We start from the raw sequence: 20,094 nt of genomic DNA, 5'->3' as shown, positions 1-20,094 counted from the left end.
TGAGCAATTATTTCATATGAGGTTCTAGTTTTATTAAGCTCTAGCCCTTGCAGTTGCAGGGAATAACAGTACATTCATCATGCCAATCAAGCTTCAAAGCAATTTAAAATAATTTTTGTACAAACTCACACTATGTTTACTAAAATACATACAGGATTACAAGACAAGTGAAAAAAAAGACTTCCTGTCAGAAATAAAGAACATCTCTAAAGCTGATTTGGCACAACAAAGTTAGATTAACACGCAGTCATATACCTGTAGAAATAGATGCCTGCAGCCAAATTTCTACAATTAATATCATAAGCTCCCCTAAAAGGCACAGTAAAACGAACCAAAATGAACGTGCATAGGTAGGATATGATTGGCTCTGCGTGGATCTGCAAAAGGTTCTACAAAAACGACTGGCAAGTTATACACATATTATGCATATTAGATAATAATTTGATCTGTCATAAATTTAAATAGGTGAGGATACAGAACATCAATAATAACAAAAACACTTATATTGTTTAAAATTCTATCATGGGAGCACATAATGAGGTAATCCCACATTAATGCCACCATTCAATAAAAAAATACAGAACGAATATTATGGAAACTTTATAGCAATGTTCACGAATGAAACATTAAGGAACTGCCACACAAACATGTCTATATCAAAGAATATAAGCACTTGATCTATCTACCACGAGAAAACATATTAAGGTGTCCAGGGCCCTTCCGATGATTCCATTGCGAAGAATTTGAATGCCATGAGTATCTGAAAATAGCATCATCTCAGAAGGTAATGAAACGCAACATTAGTTGTTAAGTTTGAATTGTATCCACCACCAAAATCTTAAATCACCCATAAGGTAATGGAACCCAACTTTAGTTGTCACGTTTGAAATATATCCACCACCCGATTCTTGAATCAACGTCCTGTTTTAGCCCGTTTCATTCCTGTGCTGTTGAAAGGGGATGCGCTGGGGCTCATATGAGGGCTCTCATCTCTTAAAGTACCATTCAGTATGGCCAATTCTCTTAACTGTTGCTTCTTGTAGTAGTCCATAGATTCATCCTGAAACAAGACCACAATAAGTAACCTAGCATGAGTGAGAGAGAGAGAGAGAGAGAGAGAGAGGTGCATTGATATGTACCACTGGCTTCAAAAGATCTTCAAGTATTGCCACCGCTTGGTTTAATCGTGCATTAATTATGTCCGCTGGAAACTCAGCCTCCACAAGCACATGTAATGGCTCATTTAAGTGTTCGTATCCAGGCTTATCTCTTAGTTTTTCTTCCTATAGAAAAATGAAATTGCAGGTCGAGATAGAAATAAGCAGTCGAGATTCTGCCCCAAATTGATAGTTTTGTAAATAAAAATAATAGATTTTAGCATAAAGAACAGCAAATGCATAATTGCTAAGTTTAATTACATAATGTCAACGCTGTTCCTAAGTTTGCATGAGTCCTGCTCCAACTGTTCAAGGTTGACATAGAGTGCACTATCATAAAACACCACTGATAACATTAATGCATCTCATATGAATCCAAGGAAAGAACAGTATAGAAAAGTAGCCCATCCAATACAGCCCACAGGTAGACAAGCCCACATATCAGAGCAGTTCTCTTTAACTGCTCAGCACAGCACATAATGAAAAAAACAAAGGAATTAGGCTTCATCATTAATTAAATCAGAAATTATAAGTCCTGATATGGAAGGAATGAACCAAAGTTTTTAATCCCCCGGAACAAAGGTATTTCGATTTCTCCATGGAACGAGAGGCTCAGCTGTCCCATTTCGTCCCGACAACAATCCCAGCCATGCATCTCATGGATATCCTCCATCTTTCTCCCCTTCTTCTATCCTTTCTCTCTTTTTATCCTTTTTTTTTCTTTCTTCATTCTTTTCTTTCTTCTCCTCTATCTTCCTTTATTTCCTTTCCTTCTTCTTTCTTTTTCTTCTTCTGTCCTGTTTTTTTTAATTTTTCTTTTCATTTTTCTCTTTTATTCATCTTTCCTTCCTTTCCCTCTTTCTTCTTTCTTCTTTCTTCTTCTCTCCCTATATGGATATGTTTCGGAGTCCTAAGCCCATCCCAATTTTATTTTCTCATAGAAACGGGATGCGACGACCGAGACGGCCGGGATGCTCTCGTCCCGTTAGGACATAAAACCATGGAATGAACCCTATCTAATATTATAGTTTTCAAAGACTTAGATAGGAGATAACAAAAAACACCATACTCCAAAGTCCATACATTCTTGGTGATGACTACTGGACCTAAAATTTTTTCATCAACAAGGACTCCAGGACCTCAATTAGGCCATGACAAGAACATACAACTTCATATCAACATGGAACTTCATATAATAACTAACATCATCTTGAGTAACAAATACCAACATAAGACTTATAATCTACTAAGAATTCCGAAAAGGCTATAATTTGACATATCTCAACTAAATGTCTTAAGAATTTAAGCTAAGAACTAGAAAACCCTTTTTTTTCTTTTTTTGAGAAAAGAATTGGGCAGAGGCCAATCCAATTTATTGAGTAAAACCTAGCAAAAACAACCCCAAGCTGCTCCTTGGCTAACAACAAAGAGATTACAAAGCACTACAAAGCTTACTTAACAGATTCAAGGCATGGAAAATAAACCTTAATTTCCTATCATTAGCACACTAAACTTAAATATTATGCATAGAACCTTTTCCTCATATTTTTCTTCAGAAAAAAAAATATATATATATCTTCAAGACCTGAATGATTTTGTTAAAGCAAAGAAAAGCTGCCTATTTCTTGATCATTTTGGTGCCAAAAATCCCAAATCTTTTTTTAAACATTCCAAAGATATATGGTTAATGTTAATGAAGTACTTGTTTCTCATATGTTAGGTCTATCATCCATAAATATACTAAAATTGACACTATCTAATCAGATTTATTTAAGAAAATTGGAAAATTACCTAAAATCACACCAAGTTTAAAATGTACGAAATGGTGGTCTTAAAATGATATTAAATATCTATATTATGAAGAATACTAGCACATAATCAGTTTAAGTGCTTACAAAAAAATCTGCCAATTTAGGATCATTTCGGGTAGAAACTAATCCATTTTGGTCAAAGCTTTCCTCAATTGTCACTGACCTCAAGAACAGCATAAGATGCCTATAATTGTAAGCACCTTGATTGTCACTGATCGAGTTTGTCAATACTTGGAGCATGAAAAAAGCAAAAGCAGTGTGTTAGTAAAAGACTAAAAGTACAATGGCCTAGACTTAGAACCGCGACCCACTTTGTAACAAGTGATATACAACTGCAACACATGGACCATGTGACTGAAAAAGTGCATCTACAAGCTTCCGGGTGAGAGGAGAGGAAGTTTCAAAGGGAGACATTTCTATCATGGAAATGGACAAGAAAATTCGTGCTTTCTCCTTAGAAGGAAGGTCCTCAAAGCCTCTTCATTCCAACGATCATAATTAAGAATCAAATAGGTCCTCTCAAGACCCACAATCATCTATCTTTGAGAAAGATTTGAAACCGGAGCCTCTGAACATGGCAAACAAATGGCAGTACTGTGTGCTAATATTTCTTAGCACTAAGTAATATATCTTAATATAACCAGTGAGCAATAAACCAATTTGCAGGAGACATGTAGCATAATGACCAAAAAAATCAACTATGACTAGTCATGCAGCATAATGACAACCCTGAACAGTTATTTCTTTTGTATTCAAACTTTTATGATACAGGACAATGAAAAAGTCATAATGAAGTATGAATACATAATCATCGGATCCAAAAACACTCAGGAACAATTTATAGTCATGTGGAATGCTCTGTATAATTAACCAATTCAAATGGAAATCTTGAAAATAGCACTTACATAAGATAGGAAAAGCATAGAAATTCAAATAGATGACAGAAAAAATTTGGCAAAAAGAGTATACAATGAATGTAGCTGATAAAGAATGCAGGTAGAGAATATAGTGAAATAATGTAAAGCTGATTTTAATGGTTTGTACTTTGTGCCGTGATGATGGTTTTGGGCTTTAAGCAGTGGATGAGAGAGATGTTAGACATATTTGATATGACAAGGGAATGGCCTTTAGTAGGTAATCATGGCAGAATGGAGCTCATCTTCTAACTAATAAGGTTCTGCAACTCCAAAATGTCTCGACTGAAAAGCAGACGTAAAACCCATGACATATTCATCTGTTCATAAAATAATGCATGATTGTCTACTCTATGTTGACATATCCACTTTGAAAACTTCTCTTGTTTTGCAGTTTAATATTTAACTTTCCTTATAAAGTAACTCAACGTACTAAAAATAAATAAACATTTGTTCTCACCAAAAAAAATATATATAGGAATTGTTTGCCACATCTATGGGTTTTTGGGCTCAAATTCACGTTAGAGGCTTCTTGATTTTTTTTAAAATCCTTCAATGGAACAAGGTGGAATGATAATGAAAAAATTGGAGGAACAAGGAGAATCAAGAGGAAGCAGTGTCTTGTACCATTGACCTAGTTCAAACCACATTGTTGGCCGAGTGACCAGCTCATGGTTCAACTGCAGGTTGACTGTGAGTCTGACCAGGCCAAAGATAAATCCCTCAAGTCCTTGTATGGTTCTCATATCCCTGCTTCTTCATTGTTTACTGTGTCTATTCACATTCTCTCCTTCTCCAATGTCTCCAAGCTCTAGACCTCTCCAATGTGTTGATCTCCAACCCTTCTCTAGCTGTAGCCATCTTCCTCTCACCTTTTGATCCCCCCTAAGCTGGCCCCATAGCCAGTGCTTGACAAGACATCTTCCCCTTTTCTTGGATTGATTGCTCAAGCACCCTTACCGTTCACCACCACCATAGCCCCTCCCCCCAAAGGAAAAAAAAAAATCACTTCAACAGCAAGGTTTCTCCCTGCATTGACCATAACAACAGCGATTAGGGTTGAAAAAATATGACCAGACCCATCAACCTAACCCATATTTGACCCGCCTTAAACAGGTTTGGGTTTGGCTTAGGCGGATTCAGGTCATAAATAGGTCGATCCGTTTAACCTATTTGATTATACAGGTCGGGTTCAAGTTCTGACCTTCTGACATATTTAACCCATTTATTAAACAGGTCGAGTCGGATTGGGTATCCACTTAATGCCCGTCTCATTTAAAATAAATGATAAAGTCTAACACTGTCTAAGTCCGTTGTTCGTCTATTTAAAATTTGAATTGACATGAGCATGTCTTGCAAACAGAAAAATATGCACGCTGTGCTCTGTGGTCACATCCATATGACCCCTGTCTTCTAAAATAAAAAAATACGTGTGCTGCGCGTTGCAACCACACCCATTGACCCACATAATCCCTTCTCTCTCTCTCTCTTTCAATGGGCCAAAAAAAAAAGCCAGTAGACTCCTCCCTCCCCATTCTCCCCTCACCTCCTCTCCTCCATGGTTCGGCCCTCTCTTCCTCCCCTCCCTTCTCTAGTCTCCTTAGATCACTAGCCAGAAGGAGATGGAGTGGACGAAGCTCCGCGAGTGGCACCAATAGGCCATCACCAGCCTCATGCTTGTCGACCTATGCCAGTATGGCAACTTCCTCCTCTTCGTCCATGCCAATATGAACGGCATCCTTGCGACCATCATTCGAGATGGCACCACCTATCATCTCTTCTCGATCACTGTCGAGCCCTACCCCCGCCTCCCCCTCTTCTGCTCCCTCCCCCACATCGATCTCCACTGGGAGTGCCTGAGAATGTGGGACGATAGTGCTGTTGCCCTCGATTAGTGTCTAGCTGCAGCTGCCCTTTGATTCCCTGATTCTCTGGTTAGTTTCATTCCCTTCATTGAATTCATCTAATTGTAAGAATTAAAGATAGGGTTTAGATCCGATAACTAGAAGTTAAACAGCTGGGTCAGATTGGGTAAAAGGGTTACCTAATTTTTAAATAGGTTAAATAGATCGGATCATCGGGTTTCCTATATATTAAACAAGACATGTTCAGATTTCAAAATCTGACCTATTTAATAAATTGGTCAGATTTAGGTTTGGACTTTTTTGATCAGACCCGGCTCTAACCCAACCTGACCCAATTGCTACCCCTAAGAGTGATGGCCAAGAAAAGGGCTAGGCAAATTTATGGCAAGGTTTTATATCCCAACTAGATAGGAGGCATGCAAACCTATTCTTGTGAGAAAATGAGATTGGGATGAGGTCGAGACTCCGAAATCCATACATGCGGGGAGAAAAAAAGAAAGAGGAAGGAAAGAAAGAAAGATGAAGAAAGAAAAAAGTGAAAGAAAAGAAAAAGAAGAAAAAGAAGAAAAATAAAAAAAAGAAATGAAGGGATAAGAAAAGAATGGAAGAAAAGAAGGAAGAAAGGAAAGAGAAAGAAGAAGAAAAGGAAAAAAGAAAGAACGGAAGGACAAGAAAAAGGAAAAAAGGAATGAAAAGAAAATAAGGTAGAAGAAAAAAGAAAAAGAAAGGAAGGAAAGAAGGGGAGAGACACGGAGGATATCTACCAAGATGCATGACTAGATGATTGTTGGGATGGGATGGTGGGGTGTCCTATTCCATAGACATATTGGGACACCTCTGACCCATGAGATTTAAAACCTTGAGTTATAACTAAGAAGAGATGAAAAATCTTTTTTTTTTTTTTTTGGAGGGGGGGGGTAGGGGTTTCCCCTTTTCTTCCTCATCAGTCAGCACTCAAGTTTGTTTTATTTGGTGTAGGTGGTTCAAGTAGTTGAACCACCCAGGTTAATGGTTCAAAATCTCACTCCAGCTTTTACCTTGATCTGACCTGCAATATCTAATAGGTGACAGATTGACCAAATGGGTCAACCGGATCTCTAAACCTGAGGGGAAAGCTCAAGGCACCTGTGTTAATAAAATATGACTATTAACTAATTGATGGAGAATTTAATCCAAGGTTTTAAGCTTTGATTATTTCAGTAATTCCAGTCAATTTCAGTAAAATTGACTAGCTTAAGTCCTGTCTCAGTCATTTCAGCCCGTTTCAGCTGAAATTGATTGCATTGAAGATCCCATAAACATGGATTATTTGGCTTTCCCGTGTTCTTTTGGAATATTTCTTCATTTCTTCAAGTATACATGGGTAGTCAACATTGGTTTTGTTTTTTTTTTTTTTTTTTTTTTAACTTGAAAAAAGGGTTTATACTTTAATCTAACCCCACAAATACAACATTTGGTTTTGATCATATTTCTGAGTAATCAATACTGTATATGTCTATGTGGTTTGTTTATAATGATATTAAATGATTTTACATGCATCAGATTATCTTAGCCAGTAAATGATTGTAATGATGACAGTCCATATTTTTGGATGTTACATTGCCCTCTCATAGTAAAATAACAGTTATCCCTGCCTTTGATTTCTTCTTTCACATGAAGTCAAGAATCTGATGATCAGCAAGTAGCACTAAAATTTCAATCATCACAAGAATGATTCAGCTGATATATAAAGTATAGCATTTTATTAACTTACAAAATCAAACAACAAGGAAACTAAATCATTATGAGGTAATATATAGAAATGTAAAACCTTAGCTTAAAGAAAGGCATGCCATTAATCTATGCAAATAGGAGAAATACTGAAAGCACTGCTTCAAATAGGTATTTTTACCACAGATTTCATGACTGAGACAAGTGGCTGATTATTTTGCAAAAAAGAATTGACCAATTTTGGGGAAGTATCAGATACTTTAAAAAACAGCAAGTTCTAGTCTTTTGATCTAAACAATCCTTTAAAGAAAAGTGAATACCCTAAAAAATTCATAAATTGCATATGTGCCTACAAATGTTGTACCCTCTATGTTCAGGCAGTCGGTACACTACGATCCTGTAAATAGCAACAAAAGCATCACTTTGTTGTAGAATTAGGTCAGACCATAGAAATCATGTTAACTTACTGTCATACAACAGTCAAAACTTCATAAACTATAATGATTCCACAAGCTAAGGGATGCTCAAGAAGAGTTGAGGCAAAATTTAAGGACATATAAGATAATAGTCATCACAGTACCTTTGCAGAGTCTTTTACTGAACCCCGCCCACGTATGTAAACCCTACAATGAGTTGAATTTTCAACTCTTTTCAAGGAGTTTCCTCGTGGTCCCAGCAGACGGCCAACAAAATTGTACTGCTTCACAAAAATGCAAATATATTAATTGACATTTAAATGCAAAAGAACTCAACTCACAAGCCAGATAAGATTAACATACATTAGGAAATTTGTCAATAGGAACATCTAATCTAATGACTTTTTTAACTATTGGGCTGGTAGCAACACCAGAAGCTCCATTCCAACCAACAGGTGATGCTTGAAGGGGTCCCATTCTTTGAAAATGCCCATTGTCCTGAACAGGGTTAGCATAAAACAACTTAGACATGATCAGCACAGAATGATGAAAATCAACTTCTAGCTATAGGCAGGTCAGTATTATGTATTTTTCAATAACCAAGTGGGAAAAATAAGCTGACAATGGACATTTAAGAAAAAAATGTCTTCATTTAACAGCACCAGAATTCAACATTGGGGATGTTTCAAGCTGTACATTTAGGCATGTGTCAAACAATGCATTATCTAAGCAGCTGCTGGTGCAAAATTTTGGCTATGCAGAAGACATCAAATGATCGGCATTAAAACCATTATTTCCCACCCTCCCCCCTGCTCTCCTTCACCCTCTTCAACATGAAGGCACGCGTCCCCATATAAAAATAGGAAGGGTAAAAATAAGAAAGAAATGGATCAGCACCTTTGACCAATTGATTAGAAGATGCATATGGCATCAAGAAGACAAGCTGGTATAACTCATCTTTAAACATCTTTACCACATGCATGGGGCTTGTAAATTCATACCTGATGTTCAAATGATACATAAGATCAGGACTCAAAATTACATAGTATTGAATACTTTGAGTGACAAAGACAAGGAAGAATGAAGGAGAGAGAGATTGAGAAAACTAAGGTAAGCGTTGACAAGTTTCAATCCTCGGGCCATCGAAACAAAGACACCACCAACTCTTCCTTAGCTAAGAAAGGCTTAACTTTGGAACCTAGAATTACAAAACAGAACTTTGGATTCTTAATTATCATTCATTCCCTTGCTTCATTGTACTCATACCAGGTCCCAATTTTGATCAGCCTTTTGCTTTAGCTTTTTTTTTTTTTTTTTTTGGTTATTAAACTCATTGCTTAAAAAAACAGAAAGAACAGGAAAAAGAAAAAGGAAACAAGTTGAAGTCACTCCATATCCCTGCTGATGGATGTTGACAGTCCCTAACACCATAATTATGATGTCTATATGCCCTGCAGTTGCCAGAGATTATGCAATCATCAGCTTGAGGATAGTGGCTTACAGTAACTGCTATATTTAGATCAGATTCTTTGCCATTGCCATGTTCTTTGATGCTACCTTCTCTTGGGTTCGGTTAGAGGTTTTCTTTGAGGAACTCAGCTAAATTCCGGATTTAGGCTTGGGCTTCTGGAATTCTCTGAAACACTTGATAGGAGATGGTGAAATTCATGAGGGCATTTAGCTAAGTGGCCACTTGGGCTGGTTCCATCCCAAACAGAGGTTTTATGGCGAGAACTTGATGAAGATTGCAAACTATCTGGCTAGGCACAGGAACAATGTCAGGTCCGTGTATGCATTAAAGGTCCAAAGAATTAGATTTAATATGGTTTTGGGATTTTTTTTGTCTATCTAGCTTCCAGATATATGAATTTTTGGATGTTGCAACAAAATGGATAATCAAACTAACCTGCCTAGAGCTTAGATAATGGGAATAATACTAGAAATGACATTATAAAGGCTCTAGAATTTAAGGAATAGGTTCCATCTTGAACCATGTAAAAATCCATGGAAATAAATTATTGGTGAAAAGAGGAGAAAGAACAAAATATCAAAGAAACTTAAGATCCAAAATTAATTATTAAGCACTAAGATTATCAAGGAATCAAATTCCCACAAATAAGATTGATTTTTTTGAAAGAGTAAGACAAGCATGGCAAATAAATTCTTGTACAGCAAATATGATAGCAGGTTGAAAGAGTAAGAATGTAGATTAAGAAATGCAAAAGAATTGCAAAGATAGTTAAGAAAAAGCAAGGACCAAACCTGACGTGAAGTTCTTTTTTCTTGCTCTCAAAATATAATCAGTGCATAAATCATCCTTAATGATCAGCCATACAACTTACTTGAAGCCTTGGCATGACTTCTTTTAGAAGCAAACTGCCCATGTATTTTCTCTATAATTTGCTCTACTTAAAACTCTATAGGAAAGCTCTCACTTTTACTGACACCTTTATTCTGGGATGTCCAAGGGTCTCTACTAGTCAACAACTGAAAGAAAGAAGAAAGGGACCCAAAAATAGCAAATCACATATAGAAGTCCTCTAATTCCTAAAGTAACCATACACTTCTTGCATTGACTAGATAAATGAAAGACTTAAAAACGGAGTTTTTGCCTGACAATATGGCCTTCAAATCATGTCAGATCCAACTCCTATAGCCAGTTAAAGGCTAGAATCCCAGTGAAGGGTTTAGCCTTTTATTTAAGGTTTTCTCAGTCCCAAAATCTTCAGAAATGTTCTTTTGCTGTCCCATGCACACATGCATAGCAACTTTAATTATGTTTGAAGCTTTCATGTAGTTTCTTGCATTGTTCATATTGATCATAAAAACAACTTTAATTGTGATTGCATCCTTAGGTCCAAGGAGGCTTTAATGAGTGAACTCCTTCAGGGGGAATAATCAACTTTTCAGTGCTAAGATTTGTACCATCAGGCAAATATTCTAAATTATGCAATTGACTGGGTAGCAAGAGAGCGATCCTGAAAAGAAAGAGGGTGCCACCACTCTAAGGGAAGCATGCATGCTGTGACTGCTGTCCAACCCACCCTTTGCAATAGCTCTTCCCTGATTCTGTTAATTTCCAGAAAAGGTCTTAGTTCAAGGTTTGGAGAAGGTGGTGAAAACATAACCTGGCTGAGTAAAAAGTCAGGCAGTTCAAGTTACAGCTGCTACCCAAAACATAACACTCTTCTTTTCATGTCATTGATGGTCATGAAACAAGAGGACTTCCCTATCCACTTATTTCTCATTATTATCTTATATGCGATCACTTTCAGCAACAATGCTACAGAAAGGTCCTGATTCTATGATCTTTTAATATTCTTTTCCATATTTTGTTCCTGACAATGCATTGCATGCTAAACAAATTATCTGGTGCTGAAATATAAGTCCCACATCCATGGATGGGAGATGGAGATGTTTTAAAATTGGGGAAATTTAGGCTGGTTTGCACCCGGACTGAACTGAATTCTCTAGTGCTCGTTGGAACTAATGAATTATTTTGTTAACATTTTGTACCAAATTGGTCCCTTCAACACTTGTAATTCACTTTGAGGTTAGCATTGCAATCTTGCATCTTCTTGTTGGCTAATAAACCAATATGATCAGTAATAAGAATGAGTCTCTTGAGAGTTCTTATTGAAAAATCCAGCCATACAAAGCTTGCTTTTGAGGAACCACCCATCCATGGTTTCCTTCCAAAAGGATCTTAAAATTAGAGAGAGAGAGAGAGAGAGAGAGAGAGAGAGGATGGATGTGCACTTTTATGGGCTCCAAATCCAGTGCTGGTAAGCAAATAGACAGTCAAATGAGGATGAGTAGGGAAGAATATCTTGTGATTATGCATTTATACATGAAAAATAAGGTAGAAGGAATGACTTAGTAGGAGATAGCCACGAAGTGGAAGTCTTATTCTGGGAAGGATTAACAAATTAGCACATGCAGCGTACATCAGAGGAAAGAATTAAATTATACAGTATGGAATATCAAAATAAAAAAATAGCATAAAAACAAAAATACTGTTAGATGAATTGAATTTTAAAATATAAATTAAAACAGATAATAAACAAAAATATTTAAAGATAAAAGCAAAATGAGAAATGGACTGAATCTGTCAAGCATTGCTGCATTAGTGAGTGCAGATCCTCTATTGCCTGTGGGTGTCACCTCGCACACCCCCGAACCAATGACATGTACGCAATTGGCACATGCGTCAGGCTCCCATGTGCTGTATTAGCACAGTTGTGGTCCCATGCTGGCCAGCATGCAGTGCCAACAAAGAAGAATGCGTAAGGCCTAGAAAGGCCTTATTCAATTAATTATTTTCGTATGTGAATTGTTAAATGTACTCCTTTCCGTTGAAAAGCATTTTACTTTGCAGCTTTCATTACCTATGGAAGAAATCAAGAAGAACATCTATATAGAAAAAAGGAGCATACTTTTTTTCACCTTAATGGATCATTGTAATCCCGATTTAAGAATAACAGAGGAGAATCATCCATGTTTAAGATGGGAAATTGATCATAATATACGAAAGGTGTCTATATCTATACTAAGATGCTAACCCAATTTGTTTAGCATAAGGATATACATCTATATTCATGGCAAGATGAGATATTAACGGGTCTTGATTAGGCATCTGTATTTAGGCACTGCATCATTTTTATTTTCTAATTCTGGTTAAGGAGAGGAGACTTGAGAAAAATTGGGAATTTTTAAAGGGATTTTCTTTTTTGGTCAAGCATATTTTGGGAAGAAAAACCAAAGGAATCTGGTCAAAGACTCTAAAAAATCAAATTTCTCCTTTTGCTTGAAATAGTATAGATGTAGATGTCAAAAATACTGGAAGGGGAGACATATCAGTATGAAGCCCTTGCTTTTAAATTTTAGATTGTCAAATAAGAAGTCATACCATGTTCACTCTCTATTTATGTATTAATTTCCTCTGTAAGCCTCTCTTAAGAATTAGTTGTTCATGCGAAGGAAAGTAAAGAGTTAAAGAGGGCCAGACACACTATGGATCCAGCTGGTCTCCCTCATCACCTAGAAAATGCGGGGACTACAATAGCTTCACTTTTCATTTTCTTTCTTTGTCATTTTCTTTACACCAGCTTTACAAGTTTAGAATAGGGCAAAGTCTTCTATTACCAGTTGCTTAGTTAATGGAGAATTGACAATTGAAGAGTGTCTACATGTTTCATGGTGTGAGATCTTCAAAACCTAGGGGTGAAGCCCCCAGCTCATGATGACATGAGGCCACTAGTATAAATTTTATTTACATAACCATAATCATAGAGCCTTGTCTCAGCTATCTGGAGTTTGCTTAATGGATCCTCATTTGCCAAGCATCCCCATTTCAGGTTATATCTATATTAAGATTTTTCAAACATAGGTATCTACTATATTTCCTTTGTCCTAGTATTTTCTTCTATTCAAGTTATTTTTTATACTATTCATAGTCTACAAGTTTGACAGCATAAGCCTTCATAAACTCCTTTAAACTTCTGTACCAACCTCAGTCCAGTATAAATACTTTGCTATTCATCATTCCCCAGTAAGATAGTTCAACTTAGATTCCCATTTAAATTTTGACCCCAAGTTTTCATTGCCGTAACAAATTGCAGTAAAATTCCTCTATTCCCACCAGGGTTAAGTCTTAAAGTGCCAACCAGACCATGTTTCGTATCTTTTGGTCCACAACCACCTCCATTATCAATTTTGTGTTAGGATCCAACTCACATTAGTGCAGTTCAGTTTTCAACATAAGTTTCCAGCAATACGTAGGGTTTAGCTTAATCCTAAACCATACCAGATCCCATTCCTTTGAGGCCTGTCTTACATCCTAACATCCCAAATAATTAGCTTAATCAGTTACCATTCTTGAAACCACATATTCAGTAGTAGCATATACAGCAACAATACAACTACAAATAGCTACCAGTATCAGGTAATTGGGCAGATAGAATGAATAAATTTTAGAATAACAAAACTTCATTGAACAAACAGAAGCCTTCGCTGCAAGCAATATTGATGAAGCAAAGTTAATGGAAACAAAACCTTTTACATTAATTTAAAAACAAAAAAATCTAAAGTTTCTAACATATAGAACAGCATAGAAAACATAGATTCTCTTTTAGAGAGAAAAGCAAGAGCGAAAAGGCAACATATATCTGTCAATTTAATTGCTGAAGAAAATCAATTACCAAAACAAGGGTAACCAGTGAAAGTACCTTACCTCTGTTTGCATTCCTGACCAGCCCTCCAAATCCATTGGTCCACCATTTGAAGGATGGCGAGTCAGTCTTAATGGATTGCCATGTTCAATTCTCTCAGGATCAACAAATCTTTGATTAGGTGCCAAACCAGATGCCCGAATAATTTCTGTGTTGAAGTTTATATGTCAATAAATAAAAAGAAACAAAGTCATGTCAGAGCATCACCAAGTAAACCATGAAAGACAATAAGAATCTTTTTTGCATCCAAAGTTGAATATTTTATTGGCATATGATATGAAGTAGACGAAGAAGAAGTAATCAAAGTAAAATCATATTACATGCAATTTTCCAAAAACCAGGTTTTATCTGACTGATGGGATAAGCAAGGCAGTAAAAACTCAAAGACTTTTAAACAAAAAGTCTACAAATACTATTTTAGTGAGAATCCCACAATAATGACAAGTGTGACTGATACTCAATGCAACAATGTTGACTCACCATTTCACCAAATAAGAACAAAGGATGTTCCAATATAAAGTTCAATGAAGCTAGTGGACTTCATATAACACAGTAATAGGCAGAAGCAAAGGGGGAATCCCACAATAACGACAAGTATGACCCATAATGCAACAATGTTGACCCACCATTTCACCAAATAACAACATAGGAAACCACTAGCCAATATAATGACCAATTAAGCTAGTGGACTTCGTGTAACAGGCAGAAGCAAAGGAACTGCATACCTTGATCTAAAAGCCTGCTGCAAAATGGCAGTACTTGAGCAAACGCTACCAATTTCTGTCTCTCAGCCAGCAGTTCAGTTAAATATCTGTTAGCATCAGACCAAATAACTCGAGATGAGTGGAACTTAACAAGGCCTAACAGCAAATGGACCAGCACAGTACTGATAACAGAGCAGACAACATAGCACTCAAACAGGGGCATATTTCCAGGATTCGACAAACTAAAAAAATAATTTTTGCTAATCTGTGATTGCAAACCTGGATGTTCATGTATGTACTTTAATAGTGGAGGACATTCATTGAGAGAGAGAGGGAATACAAAAGCCATGGGACGTTCAGCGGTGCTCACTAACACATACTGATACAAAATTATAGATGCAGGCCACACATTAACAGTTCAAACATTCAAAAATATTCATTGATATCAGAAATAATAATGTCTAAGATGGTAGCAGTTGAACAGAATGACCTGATAACACATCCTCTACGCGGACTATTATGATGCATACTCAGAAGTACATTAGAACTCACATTATTAAGTGCGTGTATTCACACAAAATCATAAATGCATGCACACATAGGCAGATACACCATGAAATTATGAATCAATCTATTCTTTTTTTTTGGGTAAAAGAATGAGTCTATTGTTTGCTTGATAGACTTCAGCACATGAGACTAGATAAAAACAAACATTATTTATGTCAATATACACATGCAAGCCAGCACCCACACACACCAAACAACTGACACAGAAGCAAATAAATTCAAGGCACCCTAAAATTAGCATACAAAAAAGCCAACAACTAATCACCAAAAACCCTAAGCCCCAAAAAATTTCAACAGCTTATACACTCAATCAAACCCCAACAAAAAGGGCAAAATTCCGAGATCAACCTAAACAACGGCAACTTCTGCAAACATGAGGAAAGAAATCAAACCCGCCCAATAAAACCACCAATCGTTCACTAGAGTTACGCAGCAAAAACACATGCCCTATCAAACCCTAATCAAGAACTCCAATACCCACATCAAGAAAACCAAGAATAGAATGAAAACGCAATGGAACGGACCTTTCTCTATCAGAAGACGCAGGAGACCTCATAGAATGGTGGGGAGACGAGGGGACTCCAGAAGGGGAGTACTGGAAGTAACTACCCAGCAGGATTCTCTCATCCATGGCCTACGATCGATCGAAACCAAGAAATCGCCGAGAAATAAAAGCAGAATTCGATAATTTCCGAAGCCAGCCAAAAAAAAAAAAAAAAAAGATTGGGAAATCAACTAGCTGAGCTCCACACGGCGAGGGCTCCCCCTCTTCTTCTTCGTCTTCGCCTCACCTGGCCTACGCCCAGAGACGAAGGGTAGAAGAAGGGAGCGAGACCCAAACACCCGAAAGAGGGCTTCGGCCACTCTTTCCTCCACAATATATAACTACAGTTCTTCTGGAGAGAAAAAAATAAATAAAAATCATCCACGGAGCCTTCTTCCGAAACGCTTGGGTTTTTAAGCTGCGGAATCCGGCCGTCGGTCCGGGCCTCAAATGAAAGGAGCTTCGGGTTGTGTCTTTCGCGCGGAAGAACGATTCACCTTCTTTCGCGACGTCGACCGTTGGATTGCGTTTCGCACAGAGCTTAAAGCAGTTCAAACAACCTGTTTCAACTCTGTTGCGCCATCCAACGGTTGATGTCGCTGAAGAAGGTGAATCGTCCCTCCACGCGAAAGATACAACCCGAACCCTTCTAGAAAGAGACGTTGATGATCTGTCAGCCGTCCATTTGAGGTGACGTTTTAGGTGGTGAACGGCGTATTCAGTGCTCTTGATGGAAAGATGTCAAATTGATGAGAGGACATTGGTTGGAGGCTGGCCTTCCTTTCTCTATTTGATTCCTTTTGGTTCTTTTAATCACGTGATATAATTAAAGGCTAAGATGATTAGTAGGGATGAAAGGGAAATTGATGTAATCCATCTGAATTTATTTTTTTATTTAAATTAATTTAAATATAAATATAAATTTAATAATTTATATTTATATTTTTTAAAAAAAATAGATATAGATATGGATAGACAACTACATGATCTACATCCGAATATTTAAATTTATATATAATTTTATATAATTTTATATAGTATTTATTAATTTTTAAAAAATATATTATAATATAAATATATTATTAACTTAATTTATCATCTATTTAGTAATATCTTTAATCCTATAGCTATAAAGTTTAATTGTCTAAATAATACCCATAATTATATCCATATTTTTTATTTTTAAATTATATATATTTTTATTTAAAATAAATATAGATATAAATTTTGCATCTGAATAATATCCATATCCATATTTATATTCGTCAAATAAAATAAATATAGATATAAATATGCTAGTATCTAATCCGTATCCGATTTGATTTCAACCTTATTGTTAAGATGTCTAAAAAAAGGTAAAGTTTTTTTTACTAAAATTAATTTTTTTGGGTTAAAATTTGCCATAATGGGAATTATATTTTTTTCATGGTAATCATAATTTTTAGTAATGATTAGAAAAACTTTTTATTATCTTTCTAGAGTGGTATAATCTCAATTTTTTTCGATCACTTTCATGGTTATCCATATATACACATCCCTATCGAGGAAACTATCAATTATACAAGGACTTTTGTTATCTCTCTATGATTGCTGATTAAATTAAATTAGTTAAAAACTTATTAGGCATGCTTTTGGTGATAAAAAATTTTACTTATATGCTTTGAGCACTTTATTGGTTTAAAGTATGGATCTTGGAAGTGGTATACATGCTTGAACACACATTTAAATATTCAAATATATTGTAGAATAATAAAATATATAATAAAAGGAGAGAGACACAATAAGAGAACGAGAGAGAGAGGAAATCTTTTCATACGGTAATAATCCTTCTCATTTCATTCCAAGCCCTTTTATTGATTTTTAATTCAAATTACAAAGAAAAATAATATTTCTCGTTCATTTACAAAAGAAAATAATATTTTTTATTCATTTACATAGGAAATAATATTTCTCATCTGAAGGATAATATTTCTCATTCCAATTTCTAAAGACTCATCCATATGAGCTTCAACGACTATTTATAATATATTCCAATTTCGAAAGGGTTATCCATATGAGCTTCAACGACTATTTATATCACTCCCCCTTGGAAGATCCATTCACGAAGAATGTACTTCATAAAAATCTTATTAAAAAAAATTCTATGAAAAAAAAATTTAGTCAAGAAAAAAAAGTACAATATTCTTGTGAATTATTTAGGACATACTGCCTCGTTAAAACCTTACCTGAAAAATCTAATGGGACAAAACCAAGGTGAAAAAAAAAAGAGTACAGTACTCCTAAAAACTAGCTCTATAATCAACTTAAGTCTTTAAGCCATCACATCCCAATTTTATAAATTAATTTCTTAAAAATCATAATTGGGAGTGCCTTAGTGAATAAGTCAGCTAATTTTTTACAAGAGTGAATTTGTTGCACATGAATATCACCCTTTTTCTGAAGCTCATAAGTATAGAAGAACTTTAGTAAAATATGTTTAGTTCAATCTCCTTTGATAAATCTTCTTTTAACTTGTGCAATACATGCAGCATTATCTTCATATATTACCGACGTGGTATTTCTTATAGAAGATAATCTACATGATTTTCAAATATATTGAATTATGATTCTTAACCAAACACATTCATAACTTGTCTCATGGAGTGCAAGAATTTTTGAATGGTTAGATGAAGTTGCAACCATTGTCTGTTTTACAAATTTTCATGAGATGGCACAGTCAGCATAAGTAAAAACATATCCAATCTATGACTTACCGTTATGAGGATCTGATAAATAATCAGCATGAGTATAGCCTAATAATTGACACTCAGAATTATATGAGTAAAATAAATCCATATCAACAGTACCTTGTAAATAGTGCATAATATGCTTAATGCCATTCCAATGTCTCTGAGTAGGAGCAGAACTAAATCTTGCTAATAAATTTACTGCAAAGGCAATATCAGGTTGGATATAATTAGTAAGATACATAAGTACTCCAATTGCACTTAGATACGGTACTTCAGGATCCAAAAATTCTTCTTCCTCTTTTTTAGATCGAAAAGGATTATTTTTCAAATCAAGTGATCTCACAACCATAGAGAAACTAAGTGGGTGAACTTTATTCATGTAAAAGCACTTTAGAACCTTTTCAGTATATGCTGATTGATGTATGAAAATTTTACTTGATATATATTCTATTTGAAGGCCAAGACAATATTTTATCTTATTTAATTCTATCATTTTAAATTCTTCTTTCAAATAAGTTACAGCCTTTCGAACTTCTTCAAGAGTTCCGATGATATTTAAATCATCTACGTACACAGCAATGATAACAAACTCAGTATTAAATTTTTTAATGAAAACACATGGACATATTGAATCATTAGAATATCTCATTTTTAATAAATATTTACTGAGTCTATTGTACTATATTCTACCAGATTATTTCAATCCGTACAAAGATCGTTGTAATTTGACTGAGTATATATTGCAAGTAGGACTGAAAAAATATGATCCGACCCATCAATCCAACCCATAATCGATCTGCCATAAACAGGTTTAGGTTTAGGCTAAACAGATTTGGGTCATAAATGGATCGATCCATTTAATCTATTTAATAATTAGATCGAATTTGAATTTTAGATATCTGATCCATTTAATCCGTTTAACCCATTTAACCCATTTAATATTTAGATCGGATTGAGTTAGATAATTTATTTAACCTGTTTAACTTATTTAATCTATTTCTGATCTATTTAAACCAATTTGTTTAACCTGTTTAACCCATTTAAGATCTGTTTAACCTGTTTAAAATCTGTTTAACCTGTTTAAAATCTGTTTAACCTATTTTTGATCTATTTAATCTGACCTGTTTAACTTATTTAATCCGTTTAACATGTTTAACCCATTTAACCTAATTTAATCTATTTAATAAATAGATTAAATGGATCGGATCAGATTATCTATTTAATAAATAGGTCAGATTCAGATTTGAATTTTTGATCCATTTAATAAACAGGTCGGATTTAGGTTGATAATTTTTTGATCCGATCTGTATTGATCCGACCCATTAATGATCCGATCCGACTCGATTGCCACTCCTAGTTATAAGAATTTAAATATTTTACTTCAGATATTTTAAATTCTTCAAGGATTTCATGTACACATCACAATCTAACGATCCATACAAGTAAG

The 20,094-nt window shown here is 35.3% G+C and overlaps 1 protein-coding gene across 1 annotated transcript; it reads right to left on the bottom strand.

Annotated features, from left to right (window-relative positions):
• Positions 1-429: 429 nt before the first annotated feature.
• On the bottom strand, positions 430-16,273 carry LOC105034573 (KH domain-containing protein At1g09660/At1g09670). Its single transcript, XM_010909787.4, has 7 exons — positions 15,899-16,273; positions 14,829-14,914; positions 14,106-14,251; positions 8,237-8,371; positions 8,038-8,154; positions 1,140-1,283; positions 430-1,060 (listed from the first exon to the last, which is right to left on the bottom strand). The coding sequence occupies exons 1-7, from the start codon at positions 16,003-16,005 to the stop codon at positions 914-916; spliced, it is 882 nt and encodes a 293-aa protein (XP_010908089.1). The 5' UTR covers positions 16,006-16,273; the 3' UTR covers positions 430-913.
• Positions 16,274-20,094: the final 3,821 nt, after the last annotated feature.

This window comes from Elaeis guineensis, chromosome 1 (genome assembly GCF_000442705.2).
Source record: "Elaeis guineensis isolate ETL-2024a chromosome 1, EG11, whole genome shotgun sequence".
Lineage (NCBI taxonomy): Eukaryota > Viridiplantae > Streptophyta > Magnoliopsida > Arecales > Arecaceae > Elaeis > Elaeis guineensis.
Note: the sequence above shows the minus strand (reverse complement) of the source record. Positions and strands in the feature narration are given on the sequence as shown.

Excerpts from the sequence above, each read along its gene's own strand:
- LOC105034573 (XM_010909787.4), bottom strand. The coding sequence starts at position 16,005 with ATGGATGAGAGAATCCTGCTGGGTAGTTACTTCCAGTACTCCCCTTCT. Across the intron at positions 14,915-15,898 it reads GCGTCTTCTGATAGAGAAAG|ATATTTAACTGAACTGCTGG; the intron begins GTCCGTTCCATT and ends TGATGCTAACAG. Across the intron at positions 14,252-14,828 it reads CAGCAGGCTTTTAGATCAAG|AAATTATTCGGGCATCTGGT; the intron begins GTATGCAGTTCC and ends ACTTCAACACAG.